We start from the raw sequence: 20359 nt of genomic DNA on the forward strand, positions 1-20359 counted from the left end.
CGGGCCGACTGGACGCGGACTATACCCAATAGTCAGGACTGCAGCAATGGAATCCTCGAACATCTACATTTATGGTAGGTACAAAACTGTACTTTTCATTTCTTAGTTGTCTAAACTTTAGTTGATCAGCAGGGCTTTTAGTAGTACGCCAGTTGGCCCAAAGCTTATTTCTAAGGAGGAGTTTTTGTTTGGTAGCTTTAGAGAGCCAAGGGGATGGTTTTATCCTAGATCTAATTGTGTGTGTTGGTGCATGGTAGTCTAGAATGGCTAAAAATTTAGAATTAAAGTATTTCACTGCTTCTTCTAATGGTAGGTGTTTCAGGGGTGACCAATCACATGCCTTTAGTTCTTTTTGAAAGCTGTCAGGGTTAAAATCTTTGTTGGTTCTTATTGTCCTGTAGGTGGTTGGATTTGGAATGTCACTCTTATTTCTGATTAAGAAGGTGAGTGAGTGGTCACTCATATCTTCAGGGAGGGTTCCTACTTTGTAATTTTGGTGATGACTATTTATGAGACTCCAATCCAGGGTGCTTTCTTTGTTAAGTTTATTGGTCCTTGTGGGGGATGTAATGGTTTGAGTGAAGGTGCATAGGTTAATGTGAGTAGACGTTGTTGAAAGCAAGGTGAGATAAGTCCAATGCCAATGAGGAGACAAAAACAGGCTCCAAACAAACTTGTAGTTACCAACCAAGTACAGAAAGCCACCACACGAACTGTGTAACGAAAACTGCTTTACTGACCTAGGTTTCGTCCTTTCGAACTTCTTCAGAATACATACTGTCATTATAACCCACTCATTTTATACAGTGTTGATTATTCAATAATCATTTAATTAATAGCCTAATTTCCCGCCATAAATTTCTTAAAAAGGAAATGGCATTTTGTTAAAAAATCATCTTGTTTAAATACACAACCAAACCATACATTCCTACTTGTATAAACATATACTTACTTATTTATACATTATTATACTTAAAAACTTCATATAAAGTATCCAAATAATCCATTAATAAATTTTACTAAAAAACTACTTATTTTTGTATAAATATATATATAATACCATTATTATTATTGATGTGTCTAATATATATAAACAGTAATTGATACATGTACAATTCTAAAAATGTTCAACTGGAACTATAAATTATTAGATATTCTTTATGCATACTCAATATCCAATTATATGTAATGTATTTTAGTAAAAAATGTATACTATTAATATGCATAATCACAACCTGTATGCTGAATCACATTGTATTGGGATGTATAATATATACAATTATTATTTAAATGCATATGTGATATATGTATTATTTACATGTAGTTTACAGTCTAATAGTTCTGAAATCAATTATATTAATGTGCTATACTATGAATTATTCTAATCTATAATTTAATTATATTATATTTTAATGAATATATCAAATATAAATAATATAAATTGATGTTCTATATATTGCCATGTATCATGTGTTGTATATTCTATTGAGTTTTAATAATGGCATAATAGTCATATATTCATTTATACCCGGAGGTATACATGAATTGAGTTGTACTTGCCATTTAAGTTCCTCCATATCTAAATGATACATGGTTGTCTTTCCTTGTAAATCCTGTTTTATTTGATTTATAACCATAAATTTAAATTTGTGATCATTATATTCTATAATGTGTCTTGCTAAAGCATTACTGTTTTTATGATGTTGTATATCTAGTAAATGTTCTTTGATTCGTTCTCTGAATTTCCTCTTAGTTTTTCCCACGTAAAAGGCTTTACATTGTTGACACAAGGCTACATATACTAGATTTATTGTTTGACAATTATAATGTCCATTTATCCTAATGTTACATTCATTAATCCTAATGTTAGTACCTGCTTGAATGTGACTACATGTACTACATGTCCCACATCTAAAATTACCTTCTTTTGCACTTGTATATTTTTCCATATTTCTTTTCTTTTCTAGTATATTTTTAAAAGAAGGACTTTTCTTATATACAAATTGTATGATTCCATTGAACATTTGTCTCCCTATTCTATCATTGACAAAAAAGTCCCAATTTCTCTTAATGATATATTCTATGTCTTTGGTACAATCGTCATATTTAATAATATATAATGGGGTGTTATTTTGACCATCTTTATCCATTATATCTTCATTATTGGTTGATATTTTGTTCAACAAACCTGTTTTTAAAATTGCTGTATATATTCCATTTTTCCTTTTGTTTATTACTTCATTAAATATTTTGACACAAAATTGTTCTGGGTGTCCCCTATTCATGAATAATAGCATGATGTATTTCATTTCTTTTATAAAGTCTACTTCTTCACTGACCATCCTGGCCGCCCTGACCATCTGCCCCTTAACTATGGCTTTTTTCTGGTGGCCAGGGTGCCAGCTGTCATAGTGCAAGTACGCATTTGAAAATGTGGGTTTTCTATGTATTTGTGTTTTCAGAATGTTTGTTTCTTTGTCATATGTTATATCTACATCCAAATAGTTGATTGTAGTTTCTTGGACATTATAAGTAAATTTCAAAAACTTCACTGTATGATTAATGTATTCTAAGAATGTTTCCAATACATTTTTGTGTGTATTATTATTTTTATTTTTATCTTGATCCCATATGATAAAAATATCATCCAAATATCTGGTATACATAATTAGATGGTCACGAAACTCTGTTGTAAATAAATAATTATGTTCCCAATAACTCATGATTAAATTAGATACATGGGGCACAAGTTGCCCCCATGGCAACTCCACTTATTTGTTGGAAATAACTACCTTCAAAAAATATGTAATTGTTATTAAGTACCATTTCCATTAGATTTATTAATATATTAATCTGATCTTGTTCATAAAGCATAAATAATTGTTCTTCAAGCCATAAAAGGCCTACATCATGAGGAATTGTAGTAAATAGATTTACAACATCTATTGTAATGAAAACATATTCTCTCTTCATATTTATTTTATTTAGTCTACTCAAAAAATCCCATGAATCTTTAGTTATGTAACTGAAACATTTCATACTTTCCTTAAAGAAATGATCCAAATATGTACTTATATTGCATGTAACACTTCTATGTCCATCTACTATGGGCCTAAATTCCAAATTATCAAGGCCTTTATGTATTTTTGGTATTCCGAAGATACCACTGATAACTGGATGTTCATTTCGTAAAAAATCATATTCTTTTTCAGTGATACCCCCTTGGTATAACATGTCTTCTAACATTGTGTCAATTCTTTTATAAGCTATATGAACTTGATTTCTGCTTATTTCTGCATATGTATTGCTCATCAACATGTTGGTCATATATAAACTGTAATCATTATAATCCAATATAACTATACCATTACCTTTATCAGGCCTCATAATTCTTAATTTTGGATCATTTTTTATTTCTTTAAGTAATTGTTGTTCAGTTTTTGTAATATTAACATGTTTATTATATTTATATTTCTTATAGAATGTTCTTATGTCATATTCGCTTCTTCTTTCAAAATACATAATTTCTTCATTCATGGGTGGGTTGAATAGACTTGGTTTCGTGAACATCTTATTTGTCACAGTTTGACTTTCAATATTATTATTAAAATATACTTTGAGATTCAATTTTCTTGAAAATAACTTTAAATCTAATATAGATTCCACCATATTGCCTTTTATACATGGGACATAACTAAGTCCTTTTGAAAACAAATCAGCATGTTCTACTGTTATATCCTTAGATGAATAGTTATATATTTTGTAATCTTGCTTTGTATTCAGTATGACATATGGATTACTTAAAAAATGCTCATTATGTTCTACTACTAAATCTATGTTCAGACTTACTTCTGTATCAACACCTATTGATTGCATACTATTATCATTCTCAATTATATAATTATCTGGATTATGATCTATATAAAAGTTAACTGGATAACTGTGATCATTTGAGCAAACTAGTTCATACACTTCTCCATTTTCGTCATTTGCATTATATACATCATTATTTATCCCATCTTCAGCATACTGATATGTGCTTAATTCTAATAATATATTATCATGCTCATGCTTATTTTTGTCTTGAAACAGTTGAATATTTGAATGACAATGATTACCATTGCCATGCTTGCTACTGTTATCATGTATCACATCATTTGTAAATTTATGAACATCGGAAGAAGTCGTGAGGATGTTATATTGATCCTGTTGGTAAAAAGACAAAACATCTGAATGTATATGGAACTTACTCACAATGGGGTACTGATATTCCGGACATACCAGTGTAGAAAATACATAAGGTTCTGAAGTGGGAACCAGTTGTGTCCGTGCTCCCCCCGTTCCATCAGTTGTATGGATTACATTCTCTGTTTATTGCCCGCAGTAAGTCCCAAAAAAGTCTGTTTAGATCTGGTGCCTGTTTTGTGAGATTCTTGCTGGTTATTCTCTTCCTGTTGGTTCCTTAAACGATCCGAACACCTAATGTGAGTAGACGGCTGTTCAGAGGTACAGCTCTTCCAGTTGATATTAAAGTCACCAAGTACTATGGTTTCTTGTGGGTAGGTAGTGGAAAGCCGACTGAGAATATCCTCTAGGGTGTTAGTGTTATTTCCTGGGGGAAGGTAAATACAGATGATATAGATAGATTTACATTTGTTAAGTTGAATCTTGGATATAAGAATTTCTGCATTACTAGTTAATGGTGGTTTAGTGTCTATAGAGGTCACCTTTAATTCAGATTTATATAGGATAGCTACTCCCCCACCCTTCTTAGCTTTGCGGTCTAGTCTCAAGATATTGTATCCAGGTGGAATAACCTCATTGTCTTGTGTTGATGCCTTGAGCCATGTTTCAGTGAGACATAGGATATCAAATGAATGTACATGCATGAGAGCATGTAGGTGGGCAGCTTTATTATTTATGCCCCGAATATTAAGATGGGCTATTAGGAGTGAGTTAGAGGGTCTGGTGAGCAATTGTGTGTTGGCAGAAGTTGGAATGTTGGGCTCTGTAGCCGTGGTAGAGTTTGGGCCAGGATTTGGGTGGATATCACCATCTTTTAAGGAGTGAACTTGAATTCTCAGTGCAAGTTTTAGTAGTTTATATGTTAGGTTCTGGAATTTTCTAGCTTTTGAACTATAGCATTTAATGTGAGTCAGTCTGTGAAAACAATCAGTGGAGTGCTGACTGCTAAGGTATGTTTTAAAGGGAGATAATGGGCAGGGCACTTGAGAAATGTACAGTAAAAAATAGAAGGGTAGAGTGGAACTGCAAGATAGATAAGTATACTAAAAACTGGGGGCCTGAGAGTGCCTGGTTCTTCTTTTATAAATGACCAAGGATAGTTGCCACAAGCTTCATCCTAGACTGGACACAATATGAGAGTTGATACTACCCAGTTTGAAACATCTTCAGACTGTGTGGATGATAGAATCTTAATACCTTTAGACACATTATTTTGGAGGATGTGCGGTACAGTAGGAGGCAAAAATCCCTGCTATTAGAAAATCATAAATACACACGTGTGTGCGTGTGGGGGTGGGAGAGGGGGGCGATCAGATTATCAAAGCTTCAGAACTTCAAGCATCTTATGGCCGAGCCCATATGATCAAAGTTTTAAAACTTCAAAAATTAAATAAAAACAGCATTTTTTGTTTGTTTTTGCAGGGGGGGGGCAAGACCCCCTGCACACCCCCTGCTAATTTAAATACAGCAACTCCAGATCACATTACAATGAGGAAAATGGTAAATTTCCTATTCCACGCTGTACACTGATCTCCATTCAAAATGTTCGAACTTTCAAAACTTCAATCATATGGTCTTGGCCAAATGATGATGGAAGTTTTGAAACTTCGATAATCTGATGGGGACCTGCGTGTGTGTGTATGTATGTATGTGTATATATATATATATATATATATATATATATATATATATATATATATATATATATATATATATATATATATATATATATATATATATATATATATATATACATACATACACACACTTTATCTGTGTGTGTGTGTGTGTGTGTGTGTGTGTGTGTGTGTGTGTGTGTGTATTTATCCCTTGGTCTTTATTATTCCTCTGTCTGTCAAGGTTCATCTTTAGGCAATGTAGTGATTATTTCACAGTCAGGTTAATCGTTGGGCTTTTTCAGCATGTCTGCCTATGGATCCTCCTCTTTTAGTGTGCTCTCATGTTAAGCTATTTTTTTAAAGGGTTTTTGCATATCTGTTCACCTATAAAACAGGTGCCGCCTTCTTGGGTTCTTAATTTTGTTTTGAAAGTACTATCTGTTGGTCTGTTTGAACCAGATCTTCAGGCTGATTAAGGTTCTTAACTTGGAAAGTAGTGTTACTGATTGCACTGCCTTCTGCAAGAATGCCTGTGTCGTCATTTCGTATGGTGGGTCATCATTATCTCATTTTCATCAGGTATAAGGTTTCCTTGAATGAATCCTTTATTTATGCCTGAAGTGGTATCGAAGTTTACTTTGAGCCAAGCTACCCATGTTCTTGTCTTGTTTCCGAAACCTAAAATGAGAGAGAATGGATCCTTCTTGCTGTTGATGTTCACAGTCAGCTGTGATTGTATCACTGGTGAACTAAAACCTCCAGTAATTCTTTCCACTTAATTTCTTATGAAGGTAAGAAATTGGGGCAACTAGTTACAAAACAGACATTCTCCTAATGGTTGTCCCATGCTACTTCCTTTTGTTTTCCCACCATGATAAGTCAGTTCTAAGCAGGGCCAAGGCACACCATAGTAGGCCCTTGGCTTCTTCAGTGGCCCTTTGGAATGGGGTGGACTCGAAGTATTCTTCAGGCAATATCTTGGTCCTCTGTACAAACTTGATTCCTCTTTCCAGATCTAAATCAAGCTTTGCCAGGACAATTCCATGACAATATTCCAGGCCCTCCTGGAACCCTCAATAATTCTCTTCCCAAATGTTATAGCTGTGGTAGTCTGTACAGGCTACTGCAGGAGTGGTCAGTGTGATCCACATAGTACAGTTATGTAAGTAAACTTACCGTAACAGCAGATGCTTGAGTGATCACTGCTGCTGTAGCCACACCCCTCCCTCTATCCCCTTATTTTTGTATAATTTTTAGTTGGCAGACTGAGGGAAATTTTTTTTTTTTTTTTGCATACCTACCTCTGATCCCTTTCAGGGCTGTAGCCGCCCTCTTTAAATTGACACAAAAGCACTGGAGGGCTTGGCCACAAGATTGCTTATTTTCTGCAGTTCTGATCAAACTGTTAATTTCCTGAGCGCATACATGGAAGGCACTCTTAAACTTTTGGAAGCCAGCCAGCTTTTATATCCTAGGCAGGATGCAACCCATATAGCAAAGACTACTGTGCCAGTGATTATTCCAACGTCTCCTGTTATGGTACGTTTAAAACTTATACAACTGTACTTGTTTATTGTTTAGAAGTGATTCTCCTCATTGCACTGTTTCTTTTTTACAGTTGTGTTAAACTTATGTTACTTCTAAAAGGAAGTTGTATAGTTGTATATATAAAGGTTCATGCCAGTATCTTAGTTATTTAGTCCCTTTCATAAGAAGAGTAAAATATGTTGGTAAACACACAGTTGAGAAACTGAATTCATCAGCTGCCATAGGTCTGACTTTAAAGGGTACTTACAGGTTGGCCAGCCCATTTGGATTATGGTTTGTGAGGTGCCAGTCTGGTTCTAGTTGAAATTCAGAATGTAGCTAGATCCCTATAAAATTCCATTGGTGATGTGGGTCTTTGCACTAGTTTGAGTTTATATGGTGCTCTGGCATATGTATTGTATGCATTTAGTGCTTTGCCTCATTAAACAGCAGAATGACATAAGGTATGCGATGTTTCGTTTTTTGTGCATTTTCTGGTCACAGTCATACTTTACTTATACAGGATTCAGCTCAGTTACATAACTCTCCACTTTGTTCTGTTTTGTATTTTGTTCTAGAAGATATTGCAGTCTGCATATTTCTTTTTTGATGTGATTTACATTCACAATGGGGCAGAAGAAAAAGACGAAGAGGTGAGCTGGAAGGTGAGTCACATGGAGTACTGTATTATATGCGATTAGATAACGCTTGTCTTGTAGCATTTCATTTTGATATCAGTTTTACAGAAGAGCAAAACAGTCCACAGAGCAGGAAACCCTCTGCAGCACATATTTTACTTGGACCGTAATGCACACACAGCAGACAACTGTTAAGTCTGGGGCCTCCTGCGCAATTGGCTTTGCTAAGCAAGAAAGAGTAAAAATATTATTCTAAGTATATGACTGACATAGAGGCTTGATAATATGTTCATTGTGTAGACCCAGATATCAGGGTCCATTTGTGTGCATGTAATCTGCTGATGGGAAACATCCTGTGTACATTATTAACTGTAGCATTGTGTGCATTGATATATGTATAGCTGCTTCCCTCATTCTTGATATTCCTATTCAAGGGTGTTAAATGTTATGGTGTGTATTGCTCAGGGGTTCAAATCGACATATCTGCTGTACATTTGAGCTGCCAATGGCCTCTGTTACCCTGGCTTGTAACACACAGAGATCCATTAGCAGCCATCGCCTCTCTCTAGTACTGTGTGAGTGGTACATGGATAATGCTTTGCTTTATACCTACAGCATGAGTGCATCCATTTTTTGCGATCTAAGTGCAGACTTTCCATCTGTTTGGTCCAAGTTTGTTCCTTGACTTCAGCTGCAGTGATTAGCACACTTTTCTGCCTGTTGCAAGTCTGGATTAGGATCTGAAGTTCTTGGAGTACATTACCATCTGTACTTTGAATCTTATAAAACCATTTTTTCTTAACTCTTTTTTTTTTTTGAAAGAGGCAGTGAAAATGGATGGCATGTCTTCGAAAAGTTTCCACCTTTTAGTTGGAAATGTTTTTACTAGTAAACAGGAGCAGTAAGAAATCAAGCAATGGTAAATATAAGCTACATATGTGTATTTCAGTTGTGGGCAATAATGCTCTACTAGCTTTCTAATAAATGAAAGCAGTCATTCCAGTAATACGTGTCCAGGTTCTTCTTAAAAGTATCTAAACTAGTAATGTTTTGTAGTCCAATCTCACCTTCATTCTTACATATGGGTTTGGAGCTGATCCTCTGCTCTGACTCTGCCTGTTACAAAGCTCAAAGTCTCTTAGTTCACTCGTAGCTAGGTAGGTATCCCATAGTGCACTAGTACAATCCCCAGATCTCGTTTGCCACGTCTATGAGTTCAGAAGTGCTTCTTGCTTGGCCGTGGCCAAGTTCAAACTTTTTTGTCTTTATTATCACTTTACTGATTCTTTAGCTAGTTATATTAATATTACATAGTGGTTAGAAGTAGTTAGAAGTGTTTTTGCCTTTTAATTAGTTTGTTGAGAACTTGTTGGCCATTTGGCCCTTGTTCTCCGTTTGGTATCCTGTGTGCTAGTTTATGTTAACGTTGATTTTTCATAGGTCTGCATTTTGTTAGGACCTTGTTTTCTCTCTTTATTGTGTGTAATGTGTTGTGTCTTTCGGCTTTTCCCGGTTAGGGGTCGCCACAGCGGAACTCCGGTCCGCTAATGACTGGTAGTTGATTTTTGCGTGCCGAGTTACCAGCCCTGACGCACAACCTTCAACGAAGGTACGACCATTCACGCATGCCCCCAACGCAGAAGAAGCTTTAGCTGAGAATCGAACCGGACAGCGTCTTACTGTGAGGCGACAATGCTACCGCAGCACCATCACCTATGTATGTATGTGTGTGTGTGTGTATATATATATATATATATATATATATATATATATATATATATATATATATATATATATATATAGTGTGCAGTGTTTCTCACTAGTGTTTTGATGCAGGTTTTTTTTTCTGTAGGTCCGCGTTTATATTAGGGCCTTTGTTTTCTAATTTTAGAAATTTAAATCTTGCGTGCAGTGTTGTTTGTTCATACTTTGCCTGTTTCTGAAATTTCTGGTCTTTCTACGACTTAGCCTATCCAGCTAGGCCTGTGTATGTTAGAGGACCTAGTCCTCGTTGTACTTGTTGTGTACCTGTTAGGGCGAAGTCCATTTAGAGGACCTTGTTTTTTCCCGTCTTTATATAGCTGTCAAACATGTCTAAAGACTCCAAAAACCACAAACCTTCGGGTTTCAAAAAATGCATAAAGTGCTCCCAGAAGATGTCAATTACGGATGGCCATAGTAATTGTGTATACTGTCTCTGTGCCATTCATTTGCAGGAAACGTGTTTATTCTGTCATTCCTTCAGCTCCAGAGTTCTGCAGGAGCGGAAGAACAAGTTAATTTTGAAAGGTCTCCTCAAGCCTTCCTTCGAGGAATACCTAACGAGTTCTTCTTCCTCATCTAAGTCACATTCATCCAAAAAAGAGAAGGTCAAGTCAGCCAAGAGGCATTCTCCTGCACCGACTAGTGTATCGGAACCTCCTCAGAAACAATGAAAACTTGATAACACTTCTACCCCCTCGGCTTCACTGTCCTCGGAGCCAGTCATGGTTGTTGATGTTGGCACTGCAGTGTCATCCCCAAGCCTTTCGGAGCCGACTACTGAAAAATTGCATCGGAGACGGTTCAGAGATCCTTTGACAGTCTCCCCAACTTTAAGATCTCCAATTTTACAGAGATGCAGATCGCCTACCCTGTCATCCAGATCCTCCAAGAGCTTTTCAGAAGAAGATGTGGAGAGAGTAGTGCTTAGACTCCTGGGGTCAAATTGCCCAAATTGTTCTTGGCTCTGACCCAATTGTTTCTGGAGCCACCAGAGTCCATCCTCCCTGTTGTGGTTCCTCCTCCAAGCCGAGTCGGGCTTTCAGAGCCAGAGTTTTCGGTGCCACTTGTTGTGGAACCCTCGGTCCCAGCTCCCCTAGTAGCTGTCTCAGAGCTGAGTTTTGCTTCGACACCTTCAGCACCATCCGTAGTGTCTAGGAGCCGAAGTTCACCAGTCTGCCCCGACAGGGACAATTGGACCTGAACCTCTTCGGTTCCTAGTCTCCCTGTCAGTGCGTCGGCTAGGTTGAGCTCGGACCCTACATCCATCTCGTAGCCGGTTGCTCTGGAGCCGTTGACTACCTCTATTTCCTCGGAACCGGGGCTGTCTTCGGAGCCGGAGAGATCTGCTTTCGAGATGATGAGCTTGCTGTCTCGCTCATCAGCTCCACACAAGGGTACCAACACTCTTCTCCCTCAAGCACTGACCTCCATCTCAGCACCTACTCTCTCTCTCTCAACAGCAGAGACCTGCAGCCTCAGGAGCCCCCATTGGGTGGCCCCCAGTCTTCCAAGACCTCCCCATAGTACCATTCTGAGGATCCCCCTCGGAAGAGGACATGCAAGAGGAAGCATGTTGACTCCCCGGATGAGTCCATCACTTCAGACACTGACCTCGAGGAGTCACAAGGGTCCTCCAAGTTGTCGGGTCTCAACCCTTCAGCCTCTTGGGTTTTTTCCACTTTTCGATGACCTCTTAGACCTGGTTAGTCAGAAGGTGTGAGAGACTCCTGATGACGTGGAGCCAGTTCCCAGAAGACCCATCACATTTCTTTCTGCCCCAAAAGAGAATGATGTTTTGTCCAAGGGCGTGCCTGTAGATGCCATGGTGGTGGCAGCAGCCACTAAGAAGGAGCTAGCGGAGACTTCTTCATCTGTCCGTCCTCCTTACAAGGAGTCTCAAACGATGGATAGATACGGGAAGCATATCTTTTCTTCAGCAGCTTTCACTCTCAGATCGCTGAACTCTCTCACACATTTTACCAGGCTTCTTTTGAGATCTCCTCAAGGCGCTAAGAGATACTCTTCAAGGTACGTCTACTGAAGGAGTCCCTGAGAAGGTGTCTGCTCAGTTGTCCACGTTAAATTCCATTGTGAATTCCTCCATAAGGCTGAGCTCCTATGCAACCGATGAAGCGAGCAGGGCAGTGGGTTCAGGAGTTTCCCTTAGAAGACTCTCCTGGAAGCGCTTATGTAATTTTGTGGAGCCTTTCAAGTCTACCTTTATCAACGCCCCCTTTGGCGGTTCTTCATTGTTTGGACCCAAGGTAAAAGATACACTCACCAGGTGCGAACAAGAGAGGAAAACTCTCTCTGCCATGGGAGTATGTTTTAACGTCCCCTTCTAGATCATATCCCAAGGGTCAGAGAGGTGGTAAGATGTGGTTCAAGAAGTCCCAGAGATTTTTCCCATATGCACAGGGTGACTCCTCCTTCAGAGGCAAAGGAGGAGAAGCCAATGGTAGACATCACCCTAGAGGCAGGGGGGGGGGGGGTCTGCAAAACCAGGGTTGCTGGGATTCATTTCAAGGCTATCCCTATCAGCACTCCTGATGTGGGGCCCAGCTGCACTTCTCTTGAGCCAGTCGGAGGTTGCCTATATTTGTATCCAAAAGCCTGGCTAAGCATCACACAAAACAAATGGGTGCAAAGAATAATCACCAGAGGTTACTCCATACCCTTTTCTTTTTCACCCCACACTCCCAGGAAGATCCCAGATGTTCCACCCAATCACAGGGATCAAGCAACTGTAGAAGTGCAAAAGTTGCTTGCAAAGAGAGTCATCCAAACCGTCCCTGCAGACCAGATAGGATTTGGAGCTTACTCCAGATTCTTTTTAGTGCCAAAACATACAGGGGACTGGAGGCCCATCTTGGACCTCAGCAAACTAAACAAATCTGTAAAGAAGGCCAAGTTCTGGATGGTAACACTGCAGTTTATGCTCCCTGTGTTAGGGAAAGACGATTGGATGTGCTCCATATACCTCCAAGATACGTACTACCATATAAAAATGGACAGAGCATCGAGGAGTCACTTATGCTTCCGGCTGGGAGCCAGTCACTATCAATTTCGTGCTCTGCCCTTTGGTCTCACCACAGCCCCCAGGGTGTTCACCAAATGTATGACAGTAGTTGACAGCTCACCTGAAACGTCAAGGATTCCAAGTGTTTCCGTACCTGGACGACTAGCTCCTGACCACCACCACCAGGCATGTACTTCTACAAACCAGAGATTCCACCATCCAGCTTTGTTCCCAGCTGGGGATTACAATAAATTAGGAAATGTCTGCCTTATCACCCTCTTAATTTGTGACTTTTATAGTCGCAGAAATAGACACAGTCGCCATGCTAGCTCGTCTACTTGCAGAAAGAATTCAAAACCTCAAAACAAATTCTCAGTTTAATTCCTTTACAGAAAGTCAAGGCAAAGACAGTGCTGAAACTCTTAGGGACCATGGCCTCCACCATAACATTAGTCCCTCTAGCCATATTACATATGCGAATTCTCCAATGGCTTCTATCTTCCCAGTGGTCCTTTCAACAGTTGCCTGTATCTCAGCATAGCATCATAACAGAGTCTTGCAAAAAGGACCTTCGTTGGTGGATTCAACCCAACCAGCTGACAGCAGGCACTCCATTCCTTCCTCACCAACCCATTGCTACTGTGACCACGGATGCCTCACAGATAGGGGGGGGGGGTAATTATCTAGGGAGGACTGTCCAAAGCACATGGCAAGATCACGAGGCTCACCTGTATATCAGTGTCCTAGAGATGAGAGCAGTGCTTCTAGCATTGCAAGCACTTCACGATTTTCTTCCTCTAGGGACGATAGCAATCCAATCATACAACATGTCAGTGGTATGGTATCTCAACAAGCAGGGTGGAACCAGATCTAACCCCCTATGTGGAGAGGCCCTTTGTGTCTGGAAGTGGGCAATATCTTCCCAATGCTTTCTAGTGGCAATGCATATCCCGGTGACAACCAATGTGATAGCCAACAAGCTCAGCAGGGCAATCTTGATGCCACACAAGTGGTCTCTGAATCAGGAAATAGCGGAACAGATCTTCTGCATCTGGGGACAGCCTTGCTGCAGTCTCTTCACTAGTCCGATCAACTCTCTGCCCCCCCCCCCCTCCGGGGAGTCACTGAGAGACGCACTTGTTCATGATTGGCCCCTGGGACTCCTTTATGCTTTCCCTCCCTTTCCTCTCGTATCCAAAGTGATTCAGAAAGCAAAGTTATTGGGAAGCAAAATGATTCTCATCACTCCTTACTGGCCTCGTCAGATTTGGTTCCCCTTTCTCGGGCCTCATCTACTGGATGATCCATGGACTCTGGACCCAATACTAGACCTCTTGATACACATGTCAGACTCCCTTCACCTCTGCGTCCACACCCTCAACTTGACAGCGTAGCTGCTCCACTTCCATCCCTAGTCAGGCTTCATGATTTCTCACCTGCTGAGCATCTTTGCATCTTTGCATAAACCTTCCACTAGGAAGTTATACACTAGCAAATGGAGAAGGTTTTCTATCTGGGCTAATGAAAGAAATGTAGATCCTTACACAGCTTCCATCCCTGTGGTTTTAGAATTTTTGTCTGAACTTTTCTATTAGGGATCTGCTGCTGCCACATTTAGGGTCCAATTGGCAGCGATATCTAATTTTCATGTGGGACAACATGAATCTAACCTGATGTCCCACAGATTGTGTAAAACCTTCCTTAAAGGCGCTACTTTACTGAGACTTCCCTTTCACGAACCGGTATCTCCCTGAGATCTAAACTTTGTTCTGTCCAAACTGACTTCGCCGCCTTTTGAACCCGCACATTCGTGCCTATTGAAGTTTCTGTCTTGGAAGACCTTGTTTCTAGTAGCCATCACATCAGCTAGATGAGTATCAGAGTTACAAGCACTGCCGACTAAGCCTCCTTATTTGATTTTCCACAAAGACAGAGTTTCCCTTAATACAAATCCTTCGTTTATCCCTAAAGTTTGCTCTCGCACCAATTTCAACCAAACCATAGAATTACCTGTGTTTTTCCCTAATCATTTCAACACCGCAGAGTACAAATTTCATCAATTGGATGTTCACAGGCAGTTACGGTTCTACCTTCACAGGACTAAGGAACTCAAAGTCAGACCAATTGTTCGTATTCTTTTCTGAACCTAGAATAGGTCTGCCAGTCTCTAAAGTGACTCTATCTAATTGGATTTCGAGCTGTATTTCCTTCATTTACTCCTCCAATGGAAAAACTCTACTGTTCAAGATTAAGGCTCATTCTACACTATCCCAGTCTACATCTGCTGCCTTCCAAGCCAGAGTTCCAATTGACAGTATCTGTGCAGCAGCAACCTGGGCTACCCCTCATACCTTTATTACTCATTACAAATTGGATCTGACCTAAAGGGGTAGAGCCTCCTTTGGTTCCATGGTACTCAGGAGTATTTTCCCATGAGCCACCCAAGAATAAGGTGCTAGGAACGCTGTCCCATATGTAAGAATGAAGGCGTGATAGGACTACAGAACATAAAGAAGTTATGTACTCGCATAACATTCCATGTTTGTAGTCCATCTCGCCCTTCATTCTTACGAACCCACCCACCTACCCCCATCCAGGAAGGATCTGTAGACAGGATAGTCTTACCCTGGTAGGTTGGAGACCTTTCATTATTGTTGTTGTTTCTGGATAACTTTAGTTCTGTCTTTCTATAGTTTAGCAGCAAACAAGATATGGGGATTGTAGTAGTGCGCTATGGGATACCTACCTACCCACAAGCCAACTAAGAGACTTTGAGCTTTGTAATAGGCCGAGTCGGAGCCTAGGATCAGCTCTGAACCTTTATGTAAGAATGAAGGGTGAGATGGACTACAGACATGGAACGTTATGGGGGAGTACATAACTTCTTTTTTGCTTTAATATGATTTTAGTAGTCTGTTCCATGCATCAGTTACTCTCTGAGAACCAACTAGTACACCTCTCATTCCTGTGTAATCTTCTGCATAGGTTGTTTGATTCTTTACCACTTTTTGATAACCCCAAACATTCCCAGAGGTAGTTGTCTGTAAATGCCCTAAATACATGAGTAAGATGGTCTGTTAAATATTTATATGAGACAAGTTCAGATATTTTAGTCTTTCATAATAACTTAAATTTTCAAATCCATGGATGCCCTTGGTATACTTGAATTGTACTCTTCCCAGTTTACTCATGCTTATTTTCTTAAGGTTTCCATATTGATGTAACTTGCAATGATTTTATCATTTCTGATTCTGTACACTGTGGGTAATTTTTTTAATAAAGTATATAACTATCGTTATACAACGACCCCCCATTAATATACAAAAACGTGCACGCTGATTGGTCAGCATGCACGTTGTAAATCAGAGTTATAGTAATAGAAAAAAGTCCGGTCGCCCGGACTTTTTCCATTACTATAACTCGTTTTTTACAGCAACGGAGTACACAAGATCTGCGTTGCTTCACACTGTCTCACTATGTTAAAGGAGTTTAACATAGCGAGACAGCTTTATAAAAGCAACAGAGAATCTCCAGCATAGGCCCCTGGCTATCCCTCCTGTTTTAGAGCTTTTAAAAATTAAAGTTAGCACCTTACAATTCTAACAAATACTCATTAAAAAAAAGGTCAAATATCAATACAATTGTGTTTGCCATCATGTATGCTTCAAAATAAAATATTCTGATACCTTGTATGTAGCAAGGTTTTGGAATTATTAATGCAAGTATGAACAAGTAATATTTGACGCCTAGAGGAGCAGTAGGAGGTAATTGCAGATGCACCTGGAAGCATCACTCAGATGTAATGAGTTAAATGGGTGTAACATACCGAGACAGCTTTAAAAAAGGCAACAGAGATTCTCCGTTGCTTTTTTTAAAGCTGTCTCACTATGTTAAACCCATTTAACATAGTGAGACAGTTTGTAAAATTCAACGGAGATTTTGCTTTCTCCGTTGCTTTTGCCCACAGCTCTGATGTACTGTGTAGGCATACGCATGCGCAGTACATCAGAACTGTCGCAGAATACCAGTCAGCTGCGGAAGGGCAGCAAGGAGGCATTATACAATGCCATTATTTAAGAAAAGTAATTATTTTTTCTTAAATAATGTCATTGTATAATAGCAATAACCCACTTCTGGGTGTGGGTAATGCTTAATTTAATATATATAAAATCTGTCTATATATATATATATATATATATATATATATATATATATATATATATATCTATATATATCTATATCTATCTATCTATATATATATATATATATATATATATATATATATATATATATATATATATATATATATATATATATATATATATATATATATATATATATATATATATATATATATATATATATATATATATATACATATCTATATATATATATATATATATGTATATATATATATATATATATATATATATATATATATATATATATATATATATATATCTATCTATATATATCTATATATATATATATATATATATCTATATATATATATATATATATATATATTTATATATCTATATATATATATATATATATATATATATATATATATATATATATATATATATATATATATATATATATATATATCTATATATATATATCTATATATATATCTATATATATATATATATCTATATATATATATATATATATCTGTGTATATATATATATATATATATATATATCTATATATATACATATATATATATATATATATATATATATATATATATATATATATATATATATATATATATATATATATATCTGTGTATATATATATATATATATATATATATATCTGTATATATATATATATATATATATATATATATATCTGTGTGTATATATATATATATATATATATATATATATATATATATATATATATCTGTATATATATATATATATATATATCTGTATATATATATATATATATATATATATATATATATATATATATATATATATATATACATGCAGCTGTGAATAGGGTAAAGCAGGTATTGGAACATGAATAATACAGCATTTGCCAAGAATATTTCAAAGGAGTCTTTAGGCACAGATTACTAACTCATCACAGCCTGTGTGCCTTAGTGTGTTAGCCTTTCCTGGGCACAGTTCTGTCCACTGGTGTACATAATGTAACAGTGCAGAAACAGACCTTCCCTCCTGCCCAGTACCCCTAGCTTTCTTCAAGTGAAGAGGAGGAACAGATCGCTGTCACCTACATTTTCACTGGAGGAGAAATCATTTTATGAATCAAATTGCTGCTCCTAACAAGGACATTTCTGATCAGAAGACAGTGTCAGATATTCCTCAGGAGAGTATGTTGTTTGTAGAGACATTTAGGTATTCAGGTTCATTTTTAGAACTTTAAATGAATGATTCTTTTCTCTCTCTATGAGATCATGTCACTTATTCAGGAAAGGCCAGTAAAAATGGATAGTTCTTCCTTATGTTCTTCCTTTACAGGATATTACTGATTTATTCTCCCAGAACTCAAATTCTCAGATGTTCATCGTGCATACAGCTGAAGTCATTACAGATGGGTTATCCTGCTATCAGGCGGGTCCTCGGTCGGCCGAATTCCAAAGTCTAGGTCCAGCATCGGTTGTCGTCGCTTCTTCCCTGACGTCAGTGCGGCAGGGGTATAAAAGAGGTAGCCGACGCCATCTTCTCCAGTCTTTCTTGCCGCGCGGTGCCCGAAGCAGAAGCAGTTCAAAAGTGCTGGTCGGCCAGCTCCTGAGATTTACGAAAATATTTCAGCCGAAGTCTTCTTGAAAGCTAAGTACCCCGTTGGGGAAACTTTTCTTGCCTCAGACCGATGTCAGACAAGGTTAATAATTGCATTTCATGTGGGAAGCAAATACCGCATAAGGATTTCCACTCTTTCTGTATACCTTGCTTAGGCCCAGACCACGATGTCTCGGCCTGCCATTTTTGTGCTAGATTCAACAAGCGCACTATTAAGCACCGGGCGGAGTTCGCCATTCACTATTTTGGTAAAAAATTTTAATTACATTATGTCGTCGGATACTCCGACTCCAGTTTTGAGTAAAAGACGCAAAGATAAGGACCGACATACGAGGTCCGCACCGACTACTGACACCACGCTAAGGCCGACTACCGGTTCTCCGGTTCTCAGTGAGGCGCCTACGCAGACCCTGACTACCGATGACACTACATTACCGGTGTCTTCAGTACCCGAGGTCGCAGGCTCCTCGGTCCCCATTCCTACTGCAGATACCGACGCCACTCTTGGCGGGGAAACTCAGAGTTTAGACAGGCCTGCCATTTCTCAAGGTGTCTTCAGGCCTTCCTCCTTCTCTATTAAAGCTTTCACTAAATCTAAAGCAGCCATGAAAACCAAAAAACAGGGACCTCAGACCCCCTCTCAAGGCCCCATGCCTAAAAAACAGATGCTCAAAATGGCTGAGGATTTGATTACTCTTATCAGGGGTTCTCAACCACCCCTCTGACAAAAGGCCCAGATTAGAGAAAGACTACCCTTCCTCAGATCAAGCCTCTATTACTTCTGAACATTCTGAGGATCAGGATTATGCCTATTCTCCTTTCGAAGACTCTGATGCAGAGGAGTCCATTCCCTCGGTCTCCCCCCCTGAGGACTACTCTTTTGGGGAAACCCTTCATACATTGAGGGAACACTTTCACTGGGAAGGCCAAGATTACTCCGATTCCAAGAAAAGGCTCAGGGATTTTCTTTTGCTCCCCCAGCATAGGCCCCTGGCTATCCCTCCTGTTTTAGATGTATTGGATGATGTGTACACAGAAGCCAGTCTTAATCTAGATTCTTTGCCTCCAGCTCCTGTTAAACCAGACAGGTATTACCGGGTTCCTGATTCACACCAGTTCCTATTCAAAAGCCATACTGCTGACCCAGAAACTATTTCACAGGGTCCCAAGGGAATTAAGGCCTCTACTGCTAAAAACCCATTACCTTCAGAGAGAGATTCCAGAGCTTTAGAAAGGTGGGGGAAAAAGGTGTACACGTCGGCCACTTTAACCATGAGAGCATTAAACTGTCAGTTCCATATGTTAAAGTATCATCAGTTTTTGTTATCTCAGTTGAAAAGCAAAATGACACAACCAGAACAACCAGATTTAAAAGAGTTGCAGGATTTGCTGCATAGTGCAGAGCAAGTGGGTTAACATACCTTGCAGTGTGGTTTTGATGCTTTAGAGGCCTCATGTAGAGCTGCTGTTTTTGGGTCTGTTATACGTAGGCATGCTTGGCTCAAAGAGCAAGCCTTAGCAGATCATGTCAAAGCTAAATTATTAGATGCACCTCTTCAAAAAGATGTATTGTTTGGTGTTAAAGCTGAGGAGGTACTAAAGAAAATGGAGGAAAAAGCGAAATCAATGCAAACAGTGAAAGATTTCCTGCAGGTACAACCTCCACGTTTCAGCAGAAACTGGCCTTCAAAAAATTGGTCTTTTCCAGCCACGGACAGACCTCAAAGGGGCAGATACAGACGCCCAAGGGGTTAAGGGCAACATCA

The 20359-nt window shown here is 38.5% G+C and overlaps 1 protein-coding gene across 2 annotated transcripts in view; it reads left to right on the plus strand.

Moving 5' to 3' along the window:
- The window catches only part of BABAM1 (BRISC and BRCA1 A complex member 1), a 283383-nt gene that overhangs the window by 250564 nt on the left and 12460 nt on the right, over positions 1–20359 (plus strand). Inside the window, exon 8 of one of the 2 annotated variants that reach the window (XM_044090638.1) lies at positions 7973–8056. In XM_044090638.1, coding sequence (XP_043946573.1) covers positions 7973–8056 — 84 coding nt within the window. Of the gene's footprint in view, positions 1–7969; positions 8057–20359 lie in introns of both variants that reach the window. The other variant, XM_044090637.1, reaches the window with a different exon arrangement.

The sequence above is a fragment of the Protopterus annectens genome, chromosome 13.part0 (assembly GCF_019279795.1).
Source record: "Protopterus annectens isolate FY-2018-M chromosome 13.part0, PAN1.0, whole genome shotgun sequence".
Classification (NCBI taxonomy): domain Eukaryota; kingdom Metazoa; phylum Chordata; order Ceratodontiformes; family Protopteridae; genus Protopterus; species Protopterus annectens.